We start from the raw sequence: 16,754 nt of genomic DNA, 5'->3' as shown, positions 1-16,754 counted from the left end.
GAATATAAAAGTGCCTTGAAAGCAAAAGCAACTAAAGCAACAATTACAAACAGGTTAATTTCATTACAAAACAGAACTTATTCTATTCCATTTAGTTACTCTACAGAAAAGGGTTAGTTGTAGCAAAGTAATAATAATTTATTAAACGAGAACAATCCCATCAGCTAGTAACAATGAGAAAAACACAACGAAAGATAAGTCTCACAAACCATTGCCCTGCCATTTTTGTCTAGGGATTAGTTTGTGTTGTGCAAATTAGTTTTTTTTTTTTGTCAGACTAATTACTCTGGAAAGAGGGGTTCAAGCATTCAGGATTCCACAACTTCTATACAGTGACAGCATCATAAGTGGGCTTTCTTTGCGCTAATTACAGTGGGAAAGCTTTACCATGAACAGAAAGAGCAAATCAATTCACTCAATGCATAGTATACTTCTCAGAGTTCAGAAAAAAATAATGAAAACACAGTACATTTCAGACATTAGTATCTTAAAGATGAATCCTTGGGGTCTGAGACTGTAGAAATATTACAACATAATTCCTTTTTTATAGAGTTAGTTTGTTGCCGTTTGTAGAAAAGAAAGGAACACAAGTGAAGTTTATTGATATTTGGCTAATAGCAAAGCAAGACTTAAAATAAGCCACACAACCAGCAAGTGTGAGCTGACAAGCAGCAAGGCGACAGGATAGAAGTGTCGAGAAGTTGGCTTGTTATCAGTTAGACAGCCTGTTTCAGGATCATCCGATTCGTTCAGTGCTCCCTGGGTTTGTCTGCTGTTAAACAGGGGAAGTTAGGAACAGATAGAACAGCATTTAAGCAGCAAAGAAAGCCAACACGCAGGCATTTTGACAAAGTGAAAGTACATAGCTTTTTTTATGAAATAGATTTATCTAAGTACTTCCAATATAATCTTTGTGTTCTACAGCTGACATGGGAAGCATGATAACTTGGTGGCTACTGAGATATTAATCCTGCTAGGTGTCTTGGATTAGTATTCACAAGTGAACATTAAATAACTTCCACAATGAACTACACTATCATCACAATGAACACACACACTGAACAGAAATGAAATAAATAAGTTTAAAAAAAAAAGTTAAGGAAGCAAAGAAAGAAAAATCATGAGTATGTCACAATGCAACACTGAAAAAATTGTGTCTCCATGGTGTTCAGAGGCTTTCCAGTCCTGCTTCAGTATCTATTATGAAGTTTACTGGCAGAAATAAAAAGGCCACACAGTAACAGCTATTCTAAAATAACATTAAATGATGGTAAATTGACTTCAAAAATTGTGAATCACCAGTGCTGGTGATTCAGTTTCAAAGTCAATAGCAGTTCTTTTTATTTAAAGGCTTGCACTTACATTCCTCTAAGTAAATCACCTTGTATCAGTCAACACAGGGAAGAACTAATCTGCTTACAAGAAAGTTCTACTGAATCACTATAAATTGTGTGGTCACTGTCCTACCAGAGCAACAGGGATACTTCCACTGCCAGGCTTTCCTGTTGTACTCTTGGCAGAATCTCCGTAAGTAGAGCTACTAACACTTCAACCACACTTCTTTAATCCCTCTGAAGTTTACTTGTATACACTCGGGAGTCCTGTTTATAGACATCCTTAGCACAGTAAGGACTGGTAAGATTTATATTTTTCTATTTACTATGACTATCCTGTGAAGAAAAGATAACTTGCCTTTTTTTTTCTGTGAACTTGAGAATATACAAATATATCAGATGACAACACAGTGCCTTTTCAGAAGCACATGTCACAAGTATGCTCTTTTTTTCAAAAAAGGTGGTGGCAGACATAAAGAGGTGGTGGGACAGTAAAGGTAGTATCACACAGCCCCAGATAAGATGAAGAGGACACTCATAAAACAGCAGCAGCTACATCACCTTACAGAAAGCCTGCCTTTCTGACTTGTGTGTTAAAGGGCAATGTTGCATTTCTTAAGCTTGGATAGCAAGAGAGGTGCAAGAACTGCATTCACAGGTAGACTCCTAGGCAAGGCGTTGATCAAAACCATTCCTTGCCCAATTTCTCTTTTGAACATGCTTTCCACAATAAGATCTTAATCTTATCCTTTGCTTTGAACATTCAATCTGTATGTTACACCAATAAATAGGTAAATACATACTATTTTAAATAGCAAAATAAATTATAAACTAATTAAATCCCTACTATTTTTACCTAGGTCAAAGTAACTGTTGGTGGCCGTGTACCTGCTGCTTTTGGTCTACAGGTTTCAAGTGTCCATGGATAGAACTTGGGCAGAACTCAAACTGTACTGTAGACATTCAGAAGCTATCAAGCAATGAAACAGATTGCATGATCTATTGGCCTTTTCAACACTGAAATAAGTAATTCTGTGCTTCTCTGTCAGACTGCCTCAGTAAATACCTCTGTCATAGAGTCCACCCACACAACTTCCTTCCTCCTGTGTTCACAGTTACCATTTGTGATCAGCTGTGAGGACTAACTCTATTGCTCTCAGTTAATGTTGTCCTTCACCATGTGTATACTTTTAAGAACCTGCTGCTTGCTGGTTTTCCTTTTTTTTTTCTTTAAATCTCTACAGCATGTCCCAGATTTACCCCTTTGACAGTTTTGTGCTGTCCCCTCACCCCCTTCCTACCCTTCAAGGTGAGCCTGCAGCTCACCTTACTACCATTAAACTCATCTTACTACCATTATGCCCACAATTCAGCACAACCCTCATAGTCCCATCTCTTCCTTCCCAATCACAGAGTCCAGGTGATTATTTTTTGCCATGTTTCTTCCATCACAGACACCACATGTGCTCCTACGGCTGAGTGGATGCAGAGACTAAACTTCTTTTCTCTGGAGAAATCCATCTGAGCAGCAGTAAAGTTGAGCATTCAGCACGTTTACACAGCCACTGCATTAATCAGATTGATTGGGTACATCAATCTGGAGAGCCTTGGCTTTGCACACCAATGGTTTATTCCAAGCAGGCTGAGTCACACACTTGCAGGTTGTCCCTATAGGGATGAACTCTCCTACTTCTGTGGTGTTCCTTGTTCTGCTGGACTCTGCATCTCAAAAGCGTGACTGGCTTTATCTACATTGCTACAAGTCCCATTACCAACAGTGAGATTTATGCAGGTATTACGATGAAAATACAGATAAAAGCCATTTGTTCTTTTTTTTTTTTCAACAGAAAAGCCTATGGTACATTTGTTCTTTGATATGCTGAAAAGAATGATCAGTGTCTTTTAACATAAAAACTTCTATCTTCCCCCCAGGTAAACAACTGTGAACAGCTGATGCACAGGGACTTCTGTTCCACAAATTAGTCAGATCATTCTATGCATGATTCAATAAGACATCCTCAAAAGAGAGCAAGAGGATCCAGCTCCATTATTAGCTGGCTAAGAACAGGCTGAGCAGAATAGCTAAATACACCTTTAATTTAAGAGGAATATTTGATCAGGGTCAGATGCCTTGCTAGGCTCTGCCAATATTTTTCAATGCACTGCAGTGACAGTTCCTTCCAACACTCCTTAAAGTGCCCTCTGCAGTGACTATTAAACAAAGCAAGGACCTACACTCAGCTGTCAGCACCATAATGTTGCTTCTCCTGGCTCATCCAACCCTGGAGAAGTTTTACTGCAAACAGCAGGAATCCCACTGGTGCCCTGTCAGCTGGATTTATTTGGCTTCTGACTGACAGCACAGCCAGAACAGAGTGCAACATGCAAAGGTGTGCAGACAGCCATAGTTTCAGATGTTATCTCCATCACAAACTGTACCTTAACACCAAAGGGAAGGAAAAAAGCTCCCAAAATTACCAGTAAGTTTCTATTTCACAAATAATTTTAACAGGAGTAGTGAAAGCTTCTAAGTTTGTAACATGTGGAGTCATGAATACCCCACTAACCTATTATATAAGTTATTTATTAATTTTCTCTCAGATTGTTCATTTGAGACTTACAGCACAGCACAAATACATTGTAACAGCCAAGGGTGTTGTAAGTTAATGACAATATAACAATTTCAGCCTGCCTTCTATCTCATTTGATGTTTTATCATCTTAAACTCCTATTGGGATAATGATGCATGTTTATCAAATGAGACAAAGGCAAAACAGCAGGTGTTTTCAGTTGCTTTCAAATTCAGATGATAAATTATTTGAACCTCAACACAGTGAAGTAGAGATTATGAAAATAGTGTGAGGAAAAAGCCTCTCAAGTCCTTATAGAGTCAAGCACACACATGAGGGCACATTCTAGCTTTTGATTATCAGTCACACTGATGTCCCTGTGGAATGTTTTTGGCAGAGATGATTTTCACACTTTGGGATATATGCTTCTCTTTTCAGAACTTTTCCAGCTCCAGTGATTAGTGACACTGGAAATGCTGAACTTTTCTACAGGACTTCTTAAGGTAGAATAAACAGGTATCTTTCTATCCACAGGGGTACCATATGCTAGTGGTGACTCCAGTTAGAATTCATGTCCTACTTCATTTGTACTTGATGGGAATTTTCCCTTTTTTTTTTTGCAGACAGATTCAAGCAAGTATTTCTGGCCCTGCTGTGTTTTTCTTGTCAAACTCCAGTGCTGACACAGAAAAATAGCAAAAGTAAGATGCTTTGCTGGAATCTTGTCTGACAATTGTAGAGATATTTCTTCAAATAGAAAGGATTGCTAATAGCACTCAGTCTTACACAGTTGTGATAACTTACCTATTCTTTTTATTTCAAGACAGTCAAATTCTGAAGCAGCTTTCAAGAAGCAGCTTCTCTAAAGAAGTTTTTGGAATGAAAGTGTCCTAATTTCTAACATTATACATGTTACTGGGATTGACTGAAACACTTCAGAGAATAATCAACTGTATCAATGTACAGCACTGCAGTTCAAGAAGGCAGACTTCACTTTTTCAAAGAGAAAAGGTAGGATGCTTGTGAACATTTCTTAGCCATTATGAAACTGCTGCACTAAAACATCTAGAAGAATAAAACATGATTCAGAAGGAAATCAACAGGTCTCAGCCTAATCCTGAAGGACTTCAGTATCAGAGCAGAACTCAGATAAAACATATAAAGGAATACTGGGAAACAACATTTTATGTTGAAATATAAAGTGGATACAATAAGCCTCCAACAATTTTTAAAAACAATAATCGGTTCTGCATCTTTTCAAACTGGAAGATATAGGAAGAGAATCAGCAGAGACATCTTCTGTATCAATGATCTTTACAATTATTATTTTTCTGATGCACATTGCTGTCAATAACTTACAATTTTTTCCCTCAAATCTACATGGCACTAAATAACGTAGAAAATGCTAGAAATCAATTTTTGCTGCTTTTACGTGATCCTATAATCTCAGTTCAAAACAACCAGCTTCAGTGAAACTGATGAGCAGTGCCAGATCTAAGAATACTAAAGAATTCAGTCAGTGATTTAGAGACAGCTGCTAGTTAAACATAGACCAAAATAACCAGACTGTTCATCAAATCTGTTTATCAAATTATCAAACTTTCTTCTTCCTGTTTTGCCAAAAGATTTTTCCTACACTTGTTGCTTGTGCTGACATCCTCTATTTCCCTGCTCCTTTCTTCTCTCCTTGTTTGGTTGTAACATGTGACTTTTCTAACACATTATTTAGGAAATAAAAAGGAAAGCATAACATATAACATGAGGCTTGACCACTGAGTTGAACCAAGCAGCAGACTCATGGTGCAGTCATGATAATAAGACACCTAGATATTGAAAAACAGTTATTATGGAATAACTGGGGGTTTTGAGCTCAAAACTTCATGGGGTTTCAATCTGTCCAGAGCTAAAAATTCAGTTTTGAGGAGGTGGTCAAAGACAGCAAGCTACTGGAGTCTAAGCTGTGGACAGGGTACAGATTTTAAGCACTGTTATGGACAGGCCATACCAGCTCAGTACAGGGCAACAGATTTAATAAAGAAACCCTCTTGCAGCAGTATTTAACAATAGGCAAGGAGACACTTGGTCTTACAGCCACACAACCATATCCAGGAAAACCCTGTTTTCTTATGTGAGCACATGGACAGACAGGCATCCTTTGGAAGGAATTCTGAAGTCAAAATTCAATATACACACTTGCTCTTTTGCTCTGCTGTGTATGTGTTCTCCTTGAAGTCAAAATAATTATAAATTATTTTGTAAATTTCTAACCTATTTTATCAGCTTAGCTGTGTTTGGATTTCCCAGGGCAAGTGAATGAGGCACACACCCTGCACCACAGGCAACAAAACAGCACAACTCACTCCAGTTTTGGGCTATGGAAACACCTCCTGAATTGCTGGTTCACCACAGAGCAGAACCTCTACTATTTGTCTGTGTTTACTTTTAACATACCATTAACCCCAAAGAATAGATGAAAAAAGGGCAGTTTCAAGCTTTACATCTAATATGCATAAACATATGCTATAATATATATCCCTACCAGTGTTAACCCTAGAGCTTCAGAAATCTCTGCTGATTACAGAATAATTACTATTTTCTTTTGTGACTGAGACAGAATGTCTGCCAATTTGTTTTTCTCTCAACAATAAGAGTATCTATGTGATAAAAAATAGCATTATAACAATTATAGTGAAACTATAAGAAACAAAACATTCCAATTTCTGTCATTGGTGCATTTAAGACGCCTACATTAGCAGGTTAAATCCATCCTCAGTAGCTGAACAGTAAAATCAAGTTGACTTTCTGTGCCTCTTAATCTGCCAAAATGGACAACCAGATACTGCCACATGGGAACAGAACCTTGGTCATGCCAACTCCCAAACTGCCCTGGAATCACTTAAGAGTATAGTAAATCTGCCAAAATTGCATTAGAAAAAAATTAATAATTTCACTGTATAAAAGGATTGAGATCATGTTATAGAGTCTCTCCCCAGTGGATTTCAATTTACAAGTGTGGGCAGAGGCTTCAAGTCCTGCAAAGTCATTGTGGTGACTGCGTGAGAGATTAGCTTCAGAACTGAAAAGCGATGGGTTTGCAGAAGAGATTCTTCTTTACCTGCCAAGACAGATGAGCAGTTTTTGAAACATGATTTTCACCTCTATGATACTCCAAGGAAAGGATTTGCTGTTTCATTCTGCTATTTACCAACAGTGTTCCGCAGTATTACACATCAATTCTACAAAAGTTTTTCTTTCTATCAAAAAATACAGTTCTAATAATCTTCCTAGACACTCTTCTATAAAGTATTAGGATTACATATATATGGGAATTTCTCAGGACAAAATTGCAAAATCTTTCCTGACAAACTTCTCTTGCAAGGTTTGAAATTCAGTCTAGCATACAACCAAAACTAAAGCAAATGTGGTCTAAACTTTTATGAAGGAAAACAACCAAGGAAAACCCCACAGGTTTTACCTTCAGTTAAGCTCTGAATACCTACAACATTTCCCTCCCATAAGGTCATAGCACAGGCATAATTGTTTAGCGAGTCACACTGGTTTCCAGTCTGTTTCTGTCACAGCAAGAAAGTTTTACTGAAGATGCGTTTAGCTCACATAGCACAGTGAAACATAAATCTGTGATAAATTCTTTCATATGTCTAATCAGGTTTAAATACTTTCCTTGACCATGAAAATAAATCTTTGTGAGTCATCCCTTTTCTTTTGGCAAAGATTTTTTTAGGCTTTTTCCCCATGCTGAGGACAAGTAGCAAAGCTGATTTAAGGGGCAGAAAGGGCTTCCTAAACTAGTTAACAGACATGCATGAAAGATGATGCTTAAAATCTGTCATGCATTTCGAGGTGTTGAAATCTATAGGTAGAATGACAAAATTAAGATCAGAGAATTGCTGGTGTAAACAGAAGATGGTTTAATCTATGTTGCATCTGTAATTTGGGTATTTTAAGAAAGGAGGGTGCTGAACAGCAGGAATTCTAAATTTGACTGTTGTGACTTGCTGTTTGTTTGGCTTGCAATTTCAGTTTGAGATATATGAAAGGAGGAATACAACTGCTTCTCATTAATGACACCAACTCAAATAGTCTCTCCACGGGATTAACCAAAGTGTGAGTCATAAACCACAGGCAACTGCTATTCCCTTTCAACTAAATAATGTCAGTTCATTAAAAACTTTCACTTAACACACTGATACATTTTTTAAAAAAAAACACAAAACCAGTTTGAGATCTGATCTGTTCTGATCCCAGCTGCTCTTTGAGCAGCACACACAGTATGTGGGTATATTTATAGAAGGGGAATTTGCGCACATATAGATTCCCCAATCACAAAAAAAAAAAAAAAAATGCACGTATATCTGACTTTAGCTGCTACCAGGAACAAAAAATGTAGCACTGCTTTGGTTAGGTAGAGAGCTAAACAAAATAACTTATCCAAAACTGTACAGGCTGGGATGCAGGCTGTAGTAACCTGGAAATTGTATTCCAACAGTATTACCACTAAACCACCCCATCTTCTCTTTAGCAGGTAGATTTTAAGAGAACTTCATAAAATGCAAGGAAAATCCTATTTTCTGAAACACACTACTTTTTCCATGTACTTCCTTCAGGGCAAATGACAAGGGTGGATACAATTCTCATTTAAATGCCTTGAAAGCATTTGTTGTCTTTTCTGTTAATAAGTACAACGTGGAGACTTGGAGGAATTAGAGAAATAAGGGGTGAATGCAATTCTTTCATCTTAATTGTTTTGTTTTGATATTTTTTTAGAAGATGGCCAAAGTTTTGGAGCCTGTTCTTCAGAAGGAAGTAATTTTCTTTCCCAAGCACCAAGTAGAACTGAAACTGAAATCTTTTATACGATATATTGAATTCAAGCTTTTTCTCTTTGGTTGTTAACTTGCATTTGTAAGGAAATTTTGAGTGCTACTGCAGATTTGTTAAGAAGCTCATTGTATCTCAAAGACAATATTAGCCCAGAATCAATTTTAAAGCAAAAATGGCACTGCACTGATGGGGAGAATAAAGAGATGAAAATCCATAACTTTTGCCCCCAGCATCAAGAAAAAAGATACTTTTGGAAAATTGGAGATCACTAAAGACTAAAAATTCAATAAATCATATATTTACCTTCTGCATTCCTAATTTTTTCTGGCAGAAAAGAGTAAATAATTTATAACACAGGTGCAAATATCTTCCTGTCTATAATACTGCTACATTTTTCTTACTGTTACAAAGAGCTGAAAGATGTGATTTTGCTCAGTGCAGTCACAGTAATTGTCAGTTTGCCAAAGATCAAAGATGCAGCTTTCAGGATAAGCTCTATGAACTACACTCAGGACTCCCTGAGCAGAAGAGGAGTTCACTACACTGTCAGCATCACTTAACCATGAGCTAAGTCTCTGAAAAAGGCAATTTACTTCCTGACCTGGACTGAACTATCAGATACATATTAATTTTTCATAAAGTCAGTCTTTCCTGTGTTGCAGACTGTGTTCTCTCAAACACAAAATCAGTAGTGAGCAAACGTTCTCACCAGAGTTGTCACTACAATGCCTTGGGACCTTCTACAGGATCTGCCAATTTCTGAAACTTTGGAGTCTCTGGATTTGAGATATTTTAAGTATGAACGTTCTCAAGCACATGTTCAGCAAGCCACATTTGCAACTGCCAAGCAAAACAGCAATGGGGCTTTCCACTTTTGGTGGTAATTGCAATCACAAGTAAGTGGAATGGATGCTCTTTATAAATGCTTATAATTGGGCAAAGAGGGTGTTTTACTATGAAAAATCCAAAAGATATATAAAACTGGAAACAGCCAAGATTTTGTGGGAAACATTTGTTCATTATTATTTTCTTCTCAAGAAGCAGCAAGCCAGTGGCAATGTTGGAGTATTTCCTTCCTTCCCCAAGATGGGACAGAGAAGGTAGCAAGTGGACATAAATCTCTCTCTGGGATGGTAGAGAGTTATCTCTGTCTACAGCGTATTTTTCTACTCTAGAGAGTTATCTTTGTCTACAGTGTATTTTCCTACTCTATTATGTGTACTGCTTATTTTGCACACTGGAAGGAAAACAGTTCAAGAAACATTTCAGTGTTTCAGCATCTTGTGGTGCTCCCACTTTAGATAAACACTGCTCCAATTTTCCAGAAAAACCCAGCGTTTTGAAAGAACTTCAAAATGTCAGACAAGGCTGACTGGGGTTGTGCTGGGGGCAATGCCAGCGCCTCCATGTTTACACTCTCTTTATAAGAACACAGCTCTCAACACAGGTCTGAGACACATTAAATGCTGGTATTGCTCATGTTTCTGACCATGTTTTCTTTAATCTCTAGGAAAACCAGTAACACTTATTCATATGCTTCAGGTGTTTGGATTGAATAAATATTAGCCAGAGGCCAGGTTTTCATACAGAGAAATCTACAGAGCAGCCAAAAAAGCAGATAGGTTGCTAATGAGAAACATTTCATCCTCTCCAAATACCCATAATATCAGACCTTAAGGAGTTCTGCTTCCTTTTTAATTTCTAATAAATGCTAATGCCCTTTAATTACATTTCAACTCATCCCACATTAACCTCATTGGGAATGATACTGCCTTTCCAGGTGAGTGAGGGGTGTAAGTACTCACAATCCTCTCTAGCACTTGCTTGTGGCCAATGGACTATGAAAAAGTGCAGCCACTGTCCAAAAAATGTCTGAGTAGGCTGATGTTGTCCAGTTTTTTGGATAATCCTGAGCTTCTGTGGCTGTTGGACAGAACTTACAGGCTTTTGGTAACTAAAAGATTTTTCTTTTTTTAAAAAGATCTCAACTATTCTTCTAGCTTTATTCTCAATTACCTTTTATTAAAAACGTATCAGTTCACATCATCTTGTCAGAGCCTGGTACACACATGGAAAGGAGTTTGCTTGTCTGTTTTTAGTAGTATTCAATTTTGTGTTTGTTAAATATGCTATTAATGCCCTGCTACTGACAGCTTAAATAAAATCTGTAAAACACAAATGCTGCAGTTACACAGCAAAAGCAATTTTTAAAAAATTATCTCTGCTGAGCTACAGGCATCTCTTTTTATCTCATTACAGGATTGGCTTGTGGACTGTTTATGTACCATGTGGTTCATCATCTCCTTCTTACTCTCTTAGAATATAAGAGTTGGTTAAAGCAAGCACTCTGAATTCCCTGAACTACTTTCCTTTGGTTTTGCTCCTTGCATGAATTGTTAATGATGGCAGATATGAGATTCAAACAAAGCTAAAGACATGTGAGTGCAGGCCAGCAGCTGCACTTGTCAGACAAGAATGCTCGACAATGCAGACAGAGTATTTTGGTGCATGAAATGATAAATGACATTGTCCCAGCTGTGGTGCACAGTAACCAATCACATGCAGAGCACTGTAGAAAATGTAAAATATGATAATCCCCCCCCCCCAAGACGGAATTGTTCACAGATAATGGAATTTTCAGTGCAAAAATAATGGGTTTACATTTGACCAATAATGTTCTCTTTAGTACGGAATAATTTAACAACTGAAGAAGCAACAGACAACTTGAGGGCAAGGAAAGAGTTCTCTACCAAACACTTTCTTCCATAAAGAAGACATACTTAATTTAAAAAGCTTCCTCTCTCTCCCATTCATTCAAATGATTAGTTGCATACTTTCACTAAGGAACACTGATCATAAGTTATTTTTCAAAAATAAAAACATCAAACCACAATGGGAGAAAATTTAGAGCAACGTTTAATGAAATACTGAAAAAGTGTTCTTCAGTATAAAAGTATAACTTCTACACATCTATCTACTCAAAACAGCTAAATACTTACAGAATTCATAATGTTGCTGAAATTATGTAAGCTAAAGTAACTTTGTCCAGAAGAGTTATCAAATAAAGGGTTTGTTAATGAAAATAAACAATTTACGATAAGAACATATAACTACATTGCTTAATTGTTACTGCTTTCTATGTAAACAAGGAAAGTAACCAAAGTGGACTTCTACCCTTATTTCAAATCATGCAGTAGCTATTTCATCGTATGAATTAAACAGATAAGCAAAGGAAGCAGCCAAAATGTTGTAGCAGCTAAAGTTTAAACAGCAACTTAACAGTATACATTTAGCTTCTTACACATTTCTTCTTTTTAATAACTTCTGGCTTCCTTGACCTCATGATAATAAATAAATTAGTGTCTAGTGACAAGCATATATTTAAAAGCAGAGCAGGCGCTGATGTCAGCAAAATCTTCCTCATGCTAAATTTTGCTCTCCTACTTTTATTTTCCCTTCCACTGTTTACTGTGATAACTACAGAATACGCTTCCGAGATCTGATCAAACTCTTTTAAAAGGCAATATTCCCTAAACCAGGAGTGGCAAGTCTTTGGGTGCCAAATTTAACAGCCCAGGCTTCCCCTACATCTACGGAACATCCTCAGGATGATTCAGGGCCCCTAAATCAGGCTACTAACCATCCCCCCCGGGGGAGTATTGGGAACTTGAGTCCTTAACTAGGCATTCATACATTAGGTATCTAATGTTTTATCATAGAAACAGCTTGATTATAAGTGTTGCACTGAATTCAATGGTCTTTGGAATTAACTCCTCCAATGCCAATTGCTCAATGTTTTTCCCCCCTCATCTTCACAGAGCTTTATAATCTCCAGCCCATTCTTGAGCTGTCACTGCATCACCTAAAAAATGAACCTCACAAGCCTCAGATTTTCTCTCCAGCACTATTAACACAGTAATAACATAAACTTTCAAGCTCACTTGACAACAAACTATTTTTGAAGGACAGTCCTGATTTTTTTGTCTATAGCGTGAATAAAAGAAAAAACAAGATATTTATGAGCAAGCAGTTGTCTGTTTTGGGCTACATTTACAGTGTGGTACAGAACATTAGGTTTTGCAACAAAATTAAATGTCTTTTATTTCTCTTTTGGCATTCTGCACCCAATAGACTATGGTTAGTGAGCTTCAAGTTTTTATTTTTGCCCTATAAAATAATATGAATTTTGCCACCTCATTGTAGTATGTATTTAATTTAATAAACCTTATAACTAAAAAAAACCCCTAGTCTATTCAAGGATTACAATTCAGAGGGGGTTCATTTAATTCCAATAGTTTTAACATCTGTGGTCTAAGTTGCAGAAAGCTTCAAAAGTAGCTATTGAAATAATACATTGCTTCATTTACAAAGGAAATTGGATGCCTAATGCATTTTGTAGTGCAATAATAATGAAGCTGTAGTATTTGCATAAAGCAACCCACAATAATACCAGGTGTTGGTCCTGTCTGAAAAATGGTCTTTAGACTTTTCCTAACCCAGTGTGGACCCATTATTCCATCTGGTTACACATTAGCATAGAGATCAGTGAAGTCCTCACCACAGAGAGCCACATTTGGGGAAGACTGATACCTCGTCTGTGCCTGGAAAGCCAAATGCATGGGGAGAAGGTGCTTTATAATTTAACTGTTGGTGCAGACTGCTAGTTGACAGCAGACTGGCCAGAAAGGACTGATGACAGCATCATAAAGATTTGCATTCCCTTCCCTACTTGGCATACAGCTGTCAGAGCTGCTTGGAGCAGAGCATGGGACAAGGCTCAGCAGAGACCTCTGACAGCAAATTTCTAGCCAGTGTTTGCTGGTGTCATTCTTTAGACTTTGTTAGAGCTATTCCAGTTTTATTTGAAGCAAAATAAAAATTATTATTTGGCTGTCTATTCCAGGAGTGTAATAAGTGCATGGGGCATAAGCCAGTATTTTGGAAAAGACATACATGTCCAAATTCAAAGCACTTGAGGGAGATAGTGGCTGTTATCAGCACAGTACTCACTGGACTGTGCAGCTGGGACTATGATACATATTTGAGTTTTGCTTTCCAAATGTTTTTTATTGGTCCAATCGATCTTTATTTCAGAGGATCAGTCTCTTTACCTTACCAACTTGTTATTTGCTAAAATTATCTCATCCTGATAATCATGATGGTCACCTTTTCTTTTTTGGGGTATGTATTTACGCAAGTCTAATTCAAACCTAGGAGCTGAACTCCAAATGGTGTTACTGTATAAACTGTAACAACAAACAAAGCAGAAACTCTCAGGGTCTAATCTGCTCAAGATAGAAACGTTCTCAGAGTAGAACCTTGTACGGAAAATATCTGTCCTATTTCTGAGCATCTGTGTAAGCTTGCAGGAGGTAATCTGTACTGAATTCAAGTTCATTACCAGTTCATTGCAAGATTTTTATATTGGAATTAAATTGAGAGCGAAATGAGTTTTGTTATCCCTATTGTGCTGCACAAAAGAAGATTCTTTGTGACAGCAGAAAGAATGATTGCCTTTGGGATAGAAAACATAAAATTTGAGATACATCTGTCACAAAATGATTTTTAAAGTCAGCTAAGCCTACAAATACTTTTCTAGGCTATGGTGCTCAGCACTCTCTTGCCAGTGAATACCCTCGGTGTGAAAGTGAGAAAAATGTGTCTGATTTGAAAAATGTTACTGTACTCAAGTTTCCCTGAAAACCAAGAATGAGAGCTTGATCACATTGTATGAAATGACCTAATTTTCCAAGAGATTCTATCCCACCAAAACCTTCATCTACAAACAAGGATTGTCATATTAAGATAATAAACCTACAGGGCAATATAGGACATGAAAGTCTCAAGTGGTTTAATTGCCTATCAGAGACCACAGTGATACAGAAAAAAAGCACTCTAAAACCATTTTCCTGTCTTGGAAAAATATTTGCAAAGTTTTTAAGCCATTTTAAATAATTCACTTCATCAAGTCACGTAATTAATAAGCAATGTGACAAACTAAAATGTACCAATTCCTACATTTCTGTATTTGCATATAATTATGTGTGTGTGCATATAATGTGCACTATGACATAGACCAACATACTTGGGAGGCAAAGCTTTGATGTATCCAATGTTGCCTTGTCAAGCATCACCAAAAAAGTGATTTTAATCCCCTTTAACCAGAAAAAATATTTTATTGACTTGTGATCTGCTAGATTGAAATTATGCAAATTACAGTTAGACATGCAATAACCACAGTCACAACAGAAGACTCTAATTCTTCTGTACAGCAAAGACAGCACAGAGCTGTATTCACACTAAGGGCTTCATGGAATTGTGGATGCTACATTCCTGGAACTGTTTAAGGACAGGTTGGATGGGGCTTGGAGCAACCTGGTCTAGTGGAAGATGTCCCTGCCCATGGCAGGGGGTTTGAATGAAGTAATTGTTAGGTCCTTTCCAACTCAAGCCATTCTGTGATTCTATGAGGGAATGTACTTTTCCCTCCGAGAAAGAGCAGAGAAGTATGTAAGTTGCTTCAAGAGCATGACAGTATTTACAGAATGCAGCAACGCAACTTAAGAGGGGAAAAACAATTCTACAGAAGCAAAAGTAAAATCCCTCTGCCTGGCAGCACATCTTGGGCAGCTTGCACTGCATAAGAGAGAAAGCAAACAGCATCATAGTGGTCTGATATGTGCTAACCCACTTTTAAAATAAATTCAAAAACGTCTTCACATGATCTGCATCTGTGTAACAGGAATATCAAACTAATTTTAAAGTGACCGTCTACAAATTTGCTGACAATACAATTGTGGTAGAAATTTTTTACAGAGAAAGGTGACATAGGGAGCAGCCTTCTCCCTGAGGTGACAACACAGCAGGAAAGCAAGAGAGGACTTTGTTGAGGATGATGTTGAGGGAGGACTATCTATCAACACTCAGAAGCTTATACACCAGTTCAGCAGTGTCCAGAAGGCAGAGAGCCTTGAACTGTGCAGTCAGAGTTGCTGCACTTGCTATGTCAGCATGAACCCAAGCAGCAAAAATGTGTGAAAAGAGAATTATTAATATGCAGAACAGTGAATGCCAGTAAGGTAATGAACATTATTTACAAACTTTGCTATTGCATAGTCAAGTACATCAAGAGAACTCTCATTTAAAGCAAAACAGCCTATGAGAAGAGGACCTTTTAAAGAAAAAGCAAATTCAAATTTAATTTCGAACAAAAGAAGGACTATGATGTCATAAGGGACTTGTCACCTCTATATTAGCTTTCTCCCACTTTAAAATTGAAAGAGATACAAGTGCATTTCTTTCTCTTGCCTTTGTTTGTCAATTATAAGCTTCTAAAGTAAAAAATATTTGACTTTAAAAAGTCAAATTGAATAAATATTCTAACCACTTATAACCAATCTTATCAAAGCAGACTTTTCTGGTTTTTCAGAATCATTTAATGGATCTTTGAGAAAGAGATGTTGTAGCTGCTTGCCTCTGCCTTATGCTACTTTGATCACTTCAAAAGCAGTCAATAACAGTGCCTGTTTAGCCATTTTTATTTGCTTTCCTGAGGCTTTCAGTGTAACAGCCATTTAGCAGAAATAAACTTAGAACAGAGACTATGCCAGTCTTGGTTAAACTCTGTGAGCTAAAACACAAAACAAAAATAAGCCAGAAACATATGAAAAACATTCTACAACAACCTACTCTGGACCTACTCCTCTTCTACTCACCACACCACAACAAGGCAGTTTGCTGGAAGTTGCAAACCTTTCTGTGCTGATTACTTCGTATTCTGCAGATGCTCTGCTGTCAACAGTTATGAATGAGTTTAAAAGGGATTTAAATAAAAAAAAAAAATCACCAACTTTGGAGCACTGAGGAATAATTTTTGCAAAATGAATATAAAACCCAACATTATTTTAACAGGAATTCTATATTTTCATCAGACTTGTCTGTTCACCCAAGACACAAACTATTAACCAGATGATCCTATGACAGGGTTTTATAAAATACATGACTGTGT

The 16,754-nt window shown here is 37.2% G+C and overlaps 1 protein-coding gene across 1 annotated transcript in view; it reads right to left on the bottom strand.

Annotated features, from left to right (window-relative positions):
• Positions 1-597: 597 nt before the first annotated feature.
• The window catches only part of INPP4B (inositol polyphosphate-4-phosphatase type II B), a 252,322-nt gene continuing 236,165 nt past the window's right edge, over positions 598-16,754 (bottom strand). The window contains 1 exon segment of the mRNA XM_062493100.1: positions 598-772. Within this exon segment, the coding sequence (XP_062349084.1) occupies positions 598-772 (175 nt within the window).

The sequence above is a fragment of the Cinclus cinclus genome, chromosome 5 (genome assembly GCF_963662255.1).
Source record: "Cinclus cinclus chromosome 5, bCinCin1.1, whole genome shotgun sequence".
Lineage (NCBI taxonomy): Eukaryota > Metazoa > Chordata > Aves > Passeriformes > Cinclidae > Cinclus > Cinclus cinclus.
Note: the sequence above shows the minus strand (reverse complement) of the source record. Positions and strands in the feature narration are given on the sequence as shown.